The following is a 15346-nucleotide window of genomic DNA, read 5'->3' as shown; positions in this document are numbered from 1 at the left end:
ATCGGCAATGCAACTATTGTTCATCTCCGGAAGTTCGCGACTTAGGCGTGTTGTTCGACGAAAATCTCAAAATGGTCAGCCACGTAAATGACATTAACGCCGTGCAGCATATGCAATTCACAGGATCGGCAAACTTCGTCGTTACCTAGATTAGGAAAATACAGATAAATTAGTGCATGCGTTCGTAACTTCCAGGTTATATAACTGTAATACGGTAGTATATCTTGTTGGTCTACTCTCACCAGGAAATCGGACCATATCTCCCCTGTCTTGTACAAACTCCATGGCTTCCAGTAAGAGAAAGGATTGTTTATAAAATTCTTCTGTTGACATTCAAGATACTCAAGGGTGAAGATCCCGCATATCTCTCTAATCATGTGTCGCGCTATATTCCATCACGGACCTTGAGATCCGCATCACGCTATTTGCTGACTGAGATTCCCAGCAAGACTTCAAACAGGTGCTTCTCGGTTGTAGCGCCCAAGTTCTGGAATTCCCTCCCGGATTCCGTCCGAAACTCTACCACTACAGCACAACTCAAATCGCGCCTGAAGACTCACCTTTTTTAATCTGCGTATGACACTTAATAAAACAACTCTTGTCGATGTCTTCCGCTTGTCTGTTGCAGCTCCTGTTTTTGAATATTTTGTTTATGGTCACATGTCATAAGTTGGGTACAATTTCAATTACATGGTCAAAAATGACAAAAAATGTATTTTTTGATATGTTGTATATATTGACAACCTCTAATAATTAACACCATTTTTTAACCTTAACACATGCTTAATTTTTGAGATAATGCTTAATTATTGATTAATTAATACACAGGTGTTAATGTAAATCTCAATTTTCAAATGCGTTTATCTCAAATCGGACCTCAATTACAAAAACGACTCTAAAATTTTTATTTTATGCAAGAATGTCATCAGATTTGGAGGATATGTTCTCAATACATCAATGCTTCAAATGAACTATTTGAAATAATTATACTTACATATTAATTACATTTGAAGGTCAATGACCTTTTTACGAGTAATTAGCGAGACGGTTATTCTATTATTGAGGAAATGAATATCAAGAAGAGAAATGTACATTAGCATGTTGCTAAAAATACTGAAATTCAACTAGGATTTCATTAAAATGAAAATAAAATGAAAAAATTGAACATAATACCCTTTTAGGTGGTACTACACCCCTTAATAAATTTGTGACTATTTTTGCATTTTTCTCAAAAAATAATAACACACTGGTAACAAAAGGTATGTATATAATTATAGGGGCAAGTAATCCAGTTACTACACTGGAATTTCAGCGACTCAAGACAAGCGGTACATTATTTATGATAAGAAAAGAGGTACCGCTAGAATGTACCTCATTTCTTAACATATAATGAACCACTTGTCTTGAATCACTGAAATTTCAGTGAGGTAATTGGATTCCTTGCCCCTATAATATACATAACTTTATTTACCAGTGTGTAGTTATTTTTTTGCGAAAAATGCAAAATTAGTCACAAAATTTATAATGGGGTGTAGTGCCACCTTAAGTATTCAGTAATTGTTTTAGTTGTACAAATTCAACATTCAAAGCTGTCAATACATCATACCCTCACTAGATCTGAAAAAGTAACCAGTATTTTTGACATGCTGACATGTGAATTTTCACATAGGCCCTATTGCACACTCCCGCATCCGCCTGCTCCACATCCGCCTGCTCCTCCACCCCTGGCATTTTTCATTTCAACTGATGTGATTTTTTTACTGAAACATGTATAATTATATGCTTCAGTAGACTGAAAGAGTATAAAATTAGGCTTAAAATGAGGTATAAACCACTGCTGTAGGATATGGGGTTATGGAAAGCCAATCAAATTTGTATCGCAATTTTCAGAAAAGTGTAATCCCTCCACCCTTTTTGCATACCCAACTTATGACATGCGACCTTATATATATTTGCTTTGACCAATTTTTATCTAAAATTGCTGCTTTTAAAATTACTGTTGATATTTTTTAAATCTTTCCATACTGTTAATACTTTTAATACACTGTATAAATCTTCTTATGTCTTTTGCGCTTTACCTGAAGCTGTTGGTTTTAAAATCATTAACGTTTATTTTGTTTGCTGTTTTATATTTTGTTCTTTCATGCATTTTGTAGTGTAAGTTAAGTGTAATTAAGTTGTTCAGCGCATAGTAACCTTTCAGTTTTATGCGCTTTTTAAATGCATTTTTTTTTATTAGCAGTCACATGATGCAGTCATGTCTACAGTAGAATTCATCTCGACCTTTGCAGGACTTAACCCCATTAAAAGCTATTAAACCAAGATAACACTCCTTGAAACAGCTCAACTGATTAAATCGGATCTTCTCTGGTTGTGCACAAGTGTCTGTTTTCATGTGCGATATCGCAATAAAGCTGGTATTCATAGCTTCAGTTGGGTAACCGATTATAAAGGAAACGAAAGGAAACAATGGTATGTGTACCTTTGTTCACGAAATGAGACAATGGCGTGCTTTTTGTAAACCAGCATTCTTGAAAATGAGCAACATAATGATTGTTGACTTAACACGGTTTGGAAATAATTGCTTCATATTTTTGGTGTTATCTGTCGTTTACCTGTCCTTCCTAAAACACAAAAGTACGACCCTCTCCAAACACCTAAATTAGCTAAAAATTTAGGACATGTTACAAAACTATATTGTCTAGAATTTTAGAAGAGTATTTTTAATATTGGCCGGTTATTTTTCACACAGCGACGTTAACTAGGCAATGTACTATTACCTATAACATTAACTAAAACACCAAAGTACGAATATTTCCAAACATCTAAATTAGCTAAAAATTTAGGACATGTTAAAAAACTATATTTTCTAGAACTTTAGAAGAGTACTTTTAATATTGGCCGGTTATTTTTCACACAGTGACGTTAACTAGTCATATCCCCATACTTTTAACGTAGGGCTATTTGTAGAGGTCACGCGTCAATGGGAAAGAGCACTGTGTATTGTGTATAGGAAAACGGACAGTAACTGCAGTATGTGCGGCTCCCCCTCCAAACAGACCCAACTGGTACCACCCCCCATTGATAGCTATTGATGGGGTCGGGTTCATGCAATATAATAAATGTAGCTTAATAGTAATCGTTGGACTAGCGATAGTCAAGCTTGCCAGGGCCAAGGTTCTATTCCCATGTCTGTGTTTTTCCAAAGCAAATGATTCATCTCCATTTCTGATCCCCATCTTCCTATCTGAATTCTGATGATTCCCCGAAAATTTGCGCGGCATTACTGCGCATGTGTATTGTCGTGACGTATATAGGTGAAAAACTACTCCTCTATTGATTGAAAATCATTAACATTGACATGGATCAAGTAAAAGGCATGATACTATTGTACGTTAGTTGTGTGTTCCTTATTTAAAGGGAACGGTCAAAAATATAGTTACATTTCGCATATTTTATTTACAGTTACCATTGGGTATTAAATAAAAGGCACTAAATTTAATGCCCACGTGACCCATGGGCGCCGCCATATCAAGACCACCAAGTGATCAGTAGATGTGCTACAATGCTAAGAGATAGGAATTTTTCAGACAAATATCATCAAAATTGCTGAAAATTTAATGTGCAACTTAAGTAAAAATTGGGAGTTTTTTTAGTATGTTTTCAAGAACTAAATTTTGAAAGTTTTGGTCGACGGAAAAAAAGTTATCGACGGAAACTCTTACAATAATACTACAAAGTTGCAAAAAAATGACAAATTTGCTAGAAAATGTGGACATGCATCCCGCGTTTCCAATTGAAATACACAGGAAGACCCCCGCTCTGCCAAAGGTCACTTTTCCAGACATCCTGTCTAGACGCTGTAATGTCTGCGCCCATGTGGTCACGTGGACATTCAATTAAGTGCCTTTTTTTAAATGCCCTAAGACGACTGATTTATGTGATGCGATCAAGCAAAATCAGTCGGAATATTAAACAGTTTCTTATAGGATAGTAATGTAAAAAACATTTACAAAGCTGGATAAAACTCCATTGAAATTGAACAACCAGTTCTAAAGATATGAGCAATTGAGTTTAACAGGAAACAAAAGGAAATATTTCCTTTGTTTGGCTATATCTCAAAATCAACATTTCCGAGTTCCGACTGATTTTGCTTGATCGCATCACATATTTGTTTCAGTAAGCTTGTACATCTCCATTAGTTGGCCCAATAAAAGGTAGGGCGATGAATAAATCCGTAAGGCAATAAAAACAAATTAGTTCGATCTTCCGATCGACCATCGATGCTTGGTCAATCCCTATTATATAGTATAGGTATTTATTGTAGGGGCATTAGAGCACATCAGACATATCGAATTGCATTCTGAATACGAAGAATGTCCTTCTGATATCAAATAATTTTGATTTTGTGAAATTCGCAATGTAATACACATTTTATGGCAAATTATTAAAAATTGATATTTATGATATATAACAGTCCTCGAAGTAAATTTTATAAATCTAATGATATATTCTTACAGTGTATGTAGGTGGGATGAAAAGACGACGATCAATTGAAAATTTTGACCTTTCGTATTGAAGATATGGATTTTTTCCCCAAAACACCAAAAGAAATTAGGCCTTTTGGGAAAATAAATGTAATTTCAATATGAAAGGTGAAAATTTTTCAATTGATCGTCGGCTTTTCCTCCCAGCTACATACACTTTAAGAATATATCATTAGATTTATAAAATTTACTTCGAGGACTGTTATATATCGAAAATGTGAAAAATATCAAATTTTAATAATTTGACATAAAATGTGTATTATATCGTGAACTTCAAAAAATTAAAATTATTTGATATCAGAAAGAGATTCTTCGTATTCAGAATGCAATTCGATATGTTTGATGTGCTCTCATGTCCCACAATAAATACTATCGAAACGCTCAAAACGCTCATTCCAGATCCCTTAAATGACTGTTGTTAATTGTGATAACATATGAATCTTTGCCTGTGTTGACAATGATCAATATAAATTTAGCATTAATTCTGACAAATTGGTTGTTAGTTAATTAATAACAAGCATCGAAACAGCATCGACAGTCGATCCAAAGATCGGACAAATTTGTTTCTGGTGTCTAATGTATACTTATTACTAAGCTACGAAACAGATACAAATTTGGAAATTGTAGTAAAACGACTACAAATATATCTATCGGTGCTCTTCAAAACTTTTTAGAAGAATCTAAGTATTATATTTACATAGACTTCTATAACTTTCAAGTTACCTTAACATATGACAGCATGTGACATATAAGTGCTGTCCAAAATAAAATAAGCTGCAGGATGTCACCGTAGTTGAAGGAGTCGGTCCAGTACACCCACAATCCGCTACTCCTTAATTCACAGATTTCACGCCAGGTCATCCCTATAGAAGAAGCATGCAAAGGCGTTGTGAGGCTCTACTTTAGCCATATTATAGTGCTTTATATTACTTCCTTATAAATCCTTCGTTTTGAAATAATTAAAACACGTTATGTTTAGTAGTATACTAATCGTTTTCGACATTTATGAATATTCATATGAATATTGAGCTCATTAATATTAATGAAATAGGCGTAGCTAATAAGCGTATTCACGAGGAATTGAATATTAATGTGGCCCATGCGGTCTTCAGGTAGGCTTTTTCCGTCGCCATCTCCCGATGCACTCATATATTATGTATCTGCGTATAGGCAGATATACCAGAGAAAAAACTCCGGACATACCTGCCTGTGCGGGGACTAGAACCCCAGACCTCTCGCTTGTCGGGCGAGCGCTCTAACCACTGAGCTACACAGACTGTCCCTGATAAACAGGACTCAAGTCTGGTACTTATGGATATGAGCAGTCAAGGATGAACAGTACAAACAACACACACCAGTGTACGAGATCAATTAATGATGCTTACCCGCCAGCCTAATATAATCATACAAACAGAGGAAGATGCTTACGCATCATACACTGGAACATGGAAACATTCAAACATTACAACTAGCGCACGAGATCAAATTAATGATGCTTAATCGTTATTCTTAATATCAAACGTTATTAAGACCTTGTGTTTCTATAGCCGAGTCCATCTCAAACGACTCGGGTATGTTTATGGCGTCATAACCGAAAAAATTATTGATTAATACTTTCCTTACATACCTCCTAATTACTTATTAATGGTGAGATAACAAAAACACATGACATAATGGTAGCCACTTTTTGTTTTTCTTCTTCTTTTCTTCTTCTTCTTCTTTTAAAGCAAAGGTAGAAAGCAAAAGTGATATTATTTGTCCTTTGTAATAAAAATAGACAATAATTCCAGAAATTCCAATTCCAAAAATATACAGTACTACAATTTCAGGATTAAAACAATATTATCCAGTTTTGCCTAATGAAATATTGCCCAATCGTATTCTTTTTTTTTTTCAAATATTTTATATTACAGTCACACAATTTCAAAGAACTGACACAAGTTTAACCATTCAAAATCTTGAGTATACTCTAAGCTAAGATAAGCTTACTATTTATGTTAATTTTTTGCATTAGTTATAAAATATAATAGAAAATGTGTTTGCTAAAATCCAGAGAGTGCGCAGACTGATATTAGACTGTAAAAGTGGTTTGACGTGACTGTAACAGCATACATACAAAACACACTAAAATATTTAAATTGAACTTTTATTGCCAGTTAGTTCCGACTAACGGATAATAATTAAGCTATGGTACATTTGGCAATTCTGGATTTGTTTAATCTCCAAAATTTTGTGCATTTTTTCTGTAATTGGCAGTGATTATGTACCTAATATCCAGATATAAACAATAATTTTGACAGCAGACGGGGGACTAGATAAATATTCTAAACACTGGTTGGTTCGTTCGTATACGTCTCCAGTGACGCTGCTGGCGCTTGATGTCACAACTGTTATATACAAAATGAAACAAATGAAGTAGATGCGAGACACCCAATGCACCAGAAAACGAACGTAACTGTAATGAAAGAACACAGCATCAATATAAGTATCATAATGACAGCATATCTCTTAATAGTTTGAGGTAGATATCACAGATATATAGAGCAAAAAAATAAATGCAGTTTTCAGTGATTTCGCGAGAACATGAACATTTATAGTGGAAATTTATTAGAATAGCTTATAAATGAAGGACAATTACATTGAACATGTTGAAGTAATCTTGCCTAACAATAAAAAATTAGGTATTACTAGAAAAGTTTTCTAGTCCGATTCTCTTTACAGTGCGCCACCAGTCGATTAGGACAATTTTTAACGTGATGTGTGTTAGGTCATGACGCATGATGGTGCTCTTAATTTTTTTGGAAATAAAACGACAGCTTGTATTGATCTTTGAGTCAGAACATCTATAGTTTTAAATAGTAGACTATTACAGCTTCACGTAAAATTTCTAGTCACCTAGCTATGTTTAATTGACTCACGTTGATAGATATATAGTAAATCATTTTATTAAAGGAGATCATGCATTGTATATCATGTAAGCTATAATATATGAGACCATCAAGATTTAGCGTTCGAATTTAAACTTATTTTAGGTAATATACGTTCTTATGATATTACAATAATTATTAATCTACACACTCTAGACATTTACAGTATAAGCAGCTGTTGTCAGCAGACTGACTTGACTTGCAATATTAAATGTTACTTACGGTGTTTTCATTACTTGTCGATGCCACTTGAAAGGGAGGAACATGTATGCAAGACACAGAACCGGTTGAAAGATGATTACCATTGCAGTCCAGATAGTAAAATGTAGAACAGAAAGCGCCTTCCACCTCATGTACCATTGATCAAGAACAAAATGTGTGCACGCAGTGCTTGCAATAAACTGTGATATAAAAGATAAATTAGTCAGCAACACGAAGACATTATCGTGAACATGCTTAACCCTAACACGCTCAGCATGCCCAGGTACATACCAGGAACTGATGAAGTCAGAGCCACATCTGACGAAAGCTTGACCTATTTCACACAGTGACTGGCTGCACCCGTACTGTAGTTTTCACACATTGACCGGCTGCACCAGTAATGTGATATCCGACGGCGCACCCGAATAAAAATTAATTGTTGATACGGTGGTTATCACAAAACGACGCAATGCAGCATCGCATCCATTCCTTGACAATTTACGCCTTGATGTCATTAAGTCATCATGGTCCTTTGCTAAAGAGACGCAATTATTGAAAGGTTGCCTAGGGCAGGAGGGCAATAACCCTTGGCCCTAAATACGTACCTGCTTATATTCAAGATCAAGCGAGTCACGTATCCTTTGTGGTAGAACACCAACTTGCGCGAAATTCTCATCGTTGAAATCATCTTCCCTCTTCCATACTAATGCGCCAATCTCATGCTCTGAACTGGCCATCGCAAAGAATTTTGTAACAAATATATCAAGTTTTGATATCAAGTTTTCATAGTTGGACTGAAGATGATTTTGCTGTACAGATTTGTTCTTAAGAACAACTTTCCCTGCATCAATAGCTGCTTGAATTGGGTCCGTTGATGCATATAGAAGATATGCTTCACTTGAAATAGCTTGATGCCAGCTGTAGCTGGCTAGATATTGTTCATACGAATCGGCTCTGCAGTGATCTAAGATACTCTGCAGGTCTGGCAATTCGGCACCGTATTGTAATAATATCTGAAAACAATTTTTAAATTATATAATATGAACTATGCAGTAACTATTACCCATGAACATCTTTGATGTATGGGGTGGGTAGAGAATGTGTATACGACGTATGTTTAGTTTACTACACTAGGGCGTATTCCCGTGGTTTTCATCAGGTCATCTTCTAAAGGCCAGACTAGAATCTCCTTCTAGAACGCTGGAATACAATAAATACCACCCAGCAAACACAACAACGTTTTAAAAACGTTTTAAATAAGTTATATTTTGGCTTTTGGTTTAGGTAAAAACGTTTTAATAACATTAAAATGTCGGGTTATATAAAGGTCATGATAACGTTTTAAAACGTTTTGTATGAAAACACACTACAACAATATTTTTAAATGTTTTCAAAAATGTTATTGTAAACTATTTTTGCAAATATTTTTGCCAAATATTGTGTCAATACTTAAATAACATTATGTTAAAATATGTTAAATGTTATTAACACATTTTATACCCTTTATATAACCCGACATTTAAACGTTTTCTGTAAAACATATTTGTTTCCTGAGCAGTAGATTATCAAAAAATGTTATTTAAGGTTATGAAAACGTTTTATACTCTTAATATACCCTTTATATAACCCGACATTTAAACGTTTTCTGACAACCTTTTATAACCTTTTGCGAATGATGTCGAAAACGTTTTGTGTTTGCTGGGCACCTGCTATAAATGGACATGCTGCGGTTGTCGTATAATTACAGGTACTTGTATTGCCAATCATGCATTTTTGGTGGCAGATATCATTGTAAAACTCTCGTGCAAGCGTCCTATTGAGGCCGTCAGCTTTTCGCCATCTTGAAAGCTGGTAAATTGATACGGTTGTATTTTCCTTTATTGCAGGCCGTTGTCTTACATTAGTTACGTTTATAAGCACTATAAAAGGTGCTGACAAAGCCGTTCGTAAGTAGTGCCAAAGGCACCTTCTGTGCCCTCTCTAGTCAATGATACATTAAGGTTACTGCAGGTCAATGTTACATTGGGTATTCTGTCGGTCGGACATCCGGGCATGACCGGTTTGACAATAGCATTGGAGTGAAAACAACATTCGCATTCACTGAACTCTGGAGTGTATCACAAACTATCACACTATTGTGCCAGGTTCGACTCTCTGCAAATAAAAATATGCGATAAGTTGTTTTCACGCCAATGCATGAATGGATGTGACGTGGCCCAGACCGAGAGAATAATCTTGCTTTCTTTCTTACCCAGCGCGCCCTTATATATTGGAACTCCATTAGTATGGGAGTTTTCGGCCTCTGGCCTGCCGGCCCAACCTTCCTCATACCGCATTCAGTTTCTTAACTTATCACAATTTGCTTTTTATATTCTATGGTGTCACATTATTACCTCATTTTGTTCACAGAGTTACAATAAACAATATTGCTTCAAAACAATTTCGATGAAGCTTAAACTATAAATTAGCCCCGATAGAGGACAGAGCTTGAAGAATGAGGGAAATTAAGGGTAACATATTGAAAATAAAATGCGGTTTTTTTTTCTCATAGCTAAGTTAGTGTACTCACTAGCATTATAATCAATATACTTTCCTGAACAGGGCTAGTGCAGTACCTCAATGAGGGTGGCCTTGATGTTTTTTTGTTGATACTGGGCCCGGTTCGTCAAGGCTTTAAAATGCGTAACCTGAACTATGCGTCAAGTTTTAGTTTCAGGTTATTAACTATGTGTAACCTTAACTTTAAAATGCGTGAATGCGTAACCTTAACTACCACTGTTGCCTCTTTGTTTATTTTACGTAACCTTATAAATTAGGGTTATATATAATAAAAACTTGCTTATCCTTGCCAATATTTCTTTTTAACCTTATTTATCAAACTACATGTTTTATATTCTATGTGTCAAATATAGCTTCAGAACGTATAGTTATACGACGTAAACGTAATAATTACAGATGGCGCTATCACTACACTAAAATGGTTGACATGACCATTTTAAAACCAGTTGTAGAATGATTCATTTGATCATTTTTAGTGAGGTGAATAGCTTGGAATAAACATATACAATAATTTGAGGATATTTATCAACAAACTTGGAAAACTGCTACGTACCTTAACAACTTCATGAGAATTTTCCCTTGAAGCATACACAAGTGGGCTCGACACAGGTTTGAAATTATCAGACGTCGATACTGTCGTTAATGCTGTATGAAGTGACTCCTATAGTGAAAAACAAGTAAGAGGACGTTGAAAATAAATCCGAAATAAACGCTATGGCTGGCCATTTAGTTTTGCAATAATAATAATAATAATAATAATAATAATAATAATAATCAATAATAATAATGATAATGGTGTGAAGATGGTGTTTCCAGAGATCTTGCATTTAGAAGGTTTCTTAGTATAGTATTGTAGGCCGTCGCATCCCAAATCTTTTCAAAATTATTCAAAGTGTATGATACCATTTTCACATGTGTTTTTTGAAAGACAAAGATATAGTATGATTATAGAGAAATGCTATAAAAATAATCATGCCATATATGGGTCGCAAGTCAACTTTCCTTACATACTGACCGACGTACGCTCGTACTTCACGTGTTTATGTTCATAAATTTCCCTATACTAAATGGCCATTTGGATGTCTTTATCATTGCCGTGTATTTTAATTGCTTCATGTTGCTATTTATGACATTGGAAATTGGAATTAGCATTTTTCGGGAAGATGTAAAGTTACTCCCTAGCTCATCCGTCGCATTCAGATTGTTGCGGGTTTTTTTTATTGTAGACTCGGTCAGAACTAGATATTGTAGACTCGGTTACAACTATATCTAGTTCCTAATTTCAAGTTGGCAATGGTTGGTGTTTCTATCGCTGCTGAAGTTCAAGATTGTATAAATTAACAGAGCAGCTTTGCATTGCAGGGAAAAACACATCATATCATGAGTAAAATTAAATCATTTACTTTAATAAATTATTATATGCCTTTTCCTTGGTCTCAAATGAAATTGCTTTAAATATAAATGATAAACGCAGTACCTCAACTTTGAAGTGTATGCAGGATGAGGGTCCAACATGAAAATCTACACAAAGGGCTTGTCATTTCAACCATTTAGCTATTCAAAACCATAGTTTAACCATGGCGTATTTTTTGTGGGATTTTTAAAAACCTCCTTTTTTCAACCTCACCCTCTTCCGAATTCCACACTCCCAAAATAATGAATACATTATGTAGTGTCAACAATAGCTCTACGGTGTATATAACTTTTAGCGGAAGAAGAAGAAGAAGAAGAAGAAGAAGAAGAAGAAGAAGAAGAAGAAGAAGAAGAAGAAGAAGAAGAAGAAGAAGAAGAAGAAGAAGAAGAAGAAGAAGAAGAAGAAGAAGAAGAAGAAGAAGAAGAAGAAGAAGAAGAAGAAGAAGAAGAAGAAGAAGAAGAAGAAGAAGAAGAAGAAGAAGAAGAAGAAGAAGAAGAAGAAGAAGAAGAAGAAGAAGAAGAAGAAGAAGAAGAAGAAGAAGAAGAAGAAGAAGAAGAAGAAGAAGAAGAAGAAGAAGAAGAAGAAGAAGAAGAAGAAGAAGAAGAAGAAGAAGAAGAAGAAGAAGAAGAAGAAGAAGAAGAAGAAGAAGAAGAAGAAGAAGAAGAAGAAGAAGAAGAAGAAGAAGAAGAAGAAGAAGAAGAAGAAGAAGAAGAAGAAGAAGAAGAAGAAGAAGAAGAAGAAGAAGAAGAAGAAGAAGAAGGTTTCTAACCTGTGATATTGCTTTGAAATGTTCGCATATCAGTGTCATCATGCTGCTGCACCTTGTATCTATACAGTGAAACATCACGTCATCTGAGTTTGCACCATGTTCCAATAACAACGACGTTAGTTCTGAAAATGTAACATCCCAGCAAACACACCCCACACACAAAAATGTAATATATAATATTAAAGTGTTATAAACGTGCTTTGAATTCAACATCAAAATATATTTTAATAACATTTAAATGTCAGGTTATGAAAACGTTTCGAAACGGTTTATATGAAAAACACTAAAATTTAAAATGTTGTCCAAATATTATTGTTTGCCAAACATTTTACCTATAATGACATCTTTGTGATCTGGTCTTTGAAGCATTCAAATTAATATCCCACTTGCACGTGTGAAGTGGAATATGGATTTCCGTGCGTGAATTGAGACGAAGAAGTTTTGAGGATTTTTTATGTATATTCGAGGGTGCTGAACAAGACTTTTTGGGTCCAACCTTCAAATGTGGGGAAACTCTCAGTAGAGGGCGTTTTTTTTTTCAAAATGGCCACCAAAATACTATTATATAACATTCTAAATCTCTAAGTATGTCTCCTTTAGATTGAATTGACGAAAATATTACAGTTTTCTTTATTCTTGGGAGTCAAAAGGATTTATAGATACAAATTGTTATCTAAAGTTTAACGTAGGGTGCGCTTATTTCAAAATGGCGCCGAAATACTAAAAGAAAGCCCATTTTGGTGCAAAAGCAAAACATTATGCACTAATAGAAGCATCTAACAGTAGTGTTGAACTGGATGAGTGGTTTAGAATGTTTTTGTATTAAATAACAATCTAGAACGTAAACTAGTAATATAGAAGGTTGAAATTGGACCAGAAATCATGTTGTTGTTGTTTTTACTCACATCCTGCGCATCAATGCAATTGCATTCAAAGTTTGATCAACAGGCGTTTTTTTCTTATACTCGCTCACCCCTTCCTAGTGTGTGTATCTCATTAAATTTAATTAATCAGGCGGTGTAATTCATACTTTCACTGAAGACGAACAACGGAATATCGTCAGCCTGCTACGCTAATTGCCTAAGTCATAAGTTGTAATTTTGAGAACAAAGTACAAAATATGGTTCAAGCATGCATTCAAACATTTCTATTCACCAATCTTAGGCAATTAGCGTAGCAGGCTGACGATATTCCGTTGTTCGTCTTCAGTGATAATGATACAAATGAAAGGGAATTATCCGAAATAATTAGGGTGATTACGTAACTGATGCATACTTGAACCACGTTTTGTTCTTTGTTCTGAAAATTACAAACAATTAGCGTAGTAGGCTGACGATATAACTTTTCATATGCCTTCACATTGATACACAGTGGTTAAATAAGAAACTTAAATTTGATTCCTAAAATTGGATAGCTATAACATTAACAGCTTTAATTTTTTATGCAATATGTTAAACTTGTCAAAAAAACAAGAAAGACATGATTTTAGTTAATTTTTGATACTGTGTAATATTATGTTTAATGTTTTAAGGTTAAAAAGTTACAACTTTTGCATTCGTAAATTGTTCGTAAATATGTACCAAAATGGGAAGAAAAGCTTGAAGCTACATTTGATCCTTTACGATGGCCGATCATTTTTAATACACCCTTCAAATGTACAATAAATACTAAACTCAGGTGGTTTCCGTTCAGAATAATTCACATAATCCTTGGTACAGACGCATTTTATTTAAAATTGGGATAAAAGATTCCAGTCTGTGTACATTCTGTCTGGAGAAGAGTGAAATTTTGATTCATATGTTTTGCGATTGTCATGTGGTTTACAAATTTTTGGATGATGTGAAAAAGTGGATCGAGAACAAAGATATATAAATCTCTCCTGAAAAAAGATACTTTGCTTTTTGGCGTTGGTCCAAACTATATTATTTTGGATTTGATTCTAAATTTATGCAGATTTCATATATATATATAATAATGAAAATGAAAGACAATAACCCTTCGATCCACATTTTCAAGAAAGAATTGCAAAATAATTATAAATTAGAAAAATATATTTACATATGTAATAATAATATTGGTTTATTTAATAATAGATGGGGTATTTTCAATTCACTTAGTAGAGAATAAGATCTAGGTCCTTATCCCCTTCGTACATACTGTGTACAATTGTACACATAGACTTCTGTTGCTCCCTGTATGCCAGGGGAGCCTATTACTGCAAAGAAACACCATGTGCACAATATTGTGCATTCATGTGCTATCCTCCAGTGCAGAGCGCCCTCGCCTAGCTGAATGTCACTTTTTACAATCTAAGAGGGCATCACCCACTACAGCACCTTGCCAAAAGACTGGTACTTTCCCTTTTTAATTTTATATGAAATAACATTGTGGACAAGCTAAATTCTAGTCAGGGGGTTAGTGTAAGACCTGTAGAACACATGGAACACTATTTTTGATCAAATGCTTCAAACATGTGTGGTGTAGAATTTTTTTTTAAATGGTGTGTACAATTGTACACAGTGTGTCTCACCTTGTAAATATAAGACTAATATATTGTGTTCAGTTGTACACAGTGTGACTAATCTTATCAATATATAGGAGTTACTTAGTATAGTTTGTACATCATTATAAGTAATTTTTAACTCTTTTGTTAATACTTCAATTCAGTTTATAATTTGCTCTGGATACATTTTTTGGCATTAACACTCTGTAGGCCTATTATTTCAGAGATAGTTAGGAGTAACTGGTCGTTGATGGGCCCGAAAATGGATCGTGTAGGGTGGAGTAACAAAATTAGTCTCAGAAATCAAGTTTATTAAGTGTGATGTCTTTCTTGGTCTCTCCAAAGACAAGAACTGTTTATTAGCATTTCATACCAAATTAATGACAATTAAGAGCCTACAGATACGGACGTATGAAGACAACAGAA

The 15346-nt window shown here is 34.5% G+C and overlaps 1 protein-coding gene across 1 annotated transcript in view; it reads right to left on the bottom strand.

Annotated features, from left to right (window-relative positions):
• The window catches only part of LOC140166876 (short transient receptor potential channel 5-like), a 45831-nt gene that overhangs the window by 12365 nt on the left and 18120 nt on the right, over nt 1-15346 (bottom strand). Inside the window, exons 3-8 of the mRNA XM_072190364.1 lie at nt 12418-12539; nt 10788-10895; nt 8281-8688; nt 7697-7875; nt 6815-7002; nt 5271-5410 (exon numbers count right to left, since the gene is read on the bottom strand). Coding sequence (XP_072046465.1) covers nt 5271-5410; nt 6815-7002; nt 7697-7875; nt 8281-8688; nt 10788-10895; nt 12418-12539 — 1145 coding nt within the window. The remainder of the gene's footprint in view (nt 1-5270; nt 5411-6814; nt 7003-7696; nt 7876-8280; nt 8689-10787; nt 10896-12417; nt 12540-15346) is intronic.

This window comes from Amphiura filiformis, chromosome 12 (genome assembly GCF_039555335.1).
Source record: "Amphiura filiformis chromosome 12, Afil_fr2py, whole genome shotgun sequence".
In the NCBI taxonomy this organism is placed as follows: domain Eukaryota; kingdom Metazoa; phylum Echinodermata; class Ophiuroidea; order Amphilepidida; family Amphiuridae; genus Amphiura; species Amphiura filiformis.
The sequence above is the reverse complement of the archived record's forward strand: the minus strand, read 5'-3'. Positions and strand labels throughout refer to the sequence as shown.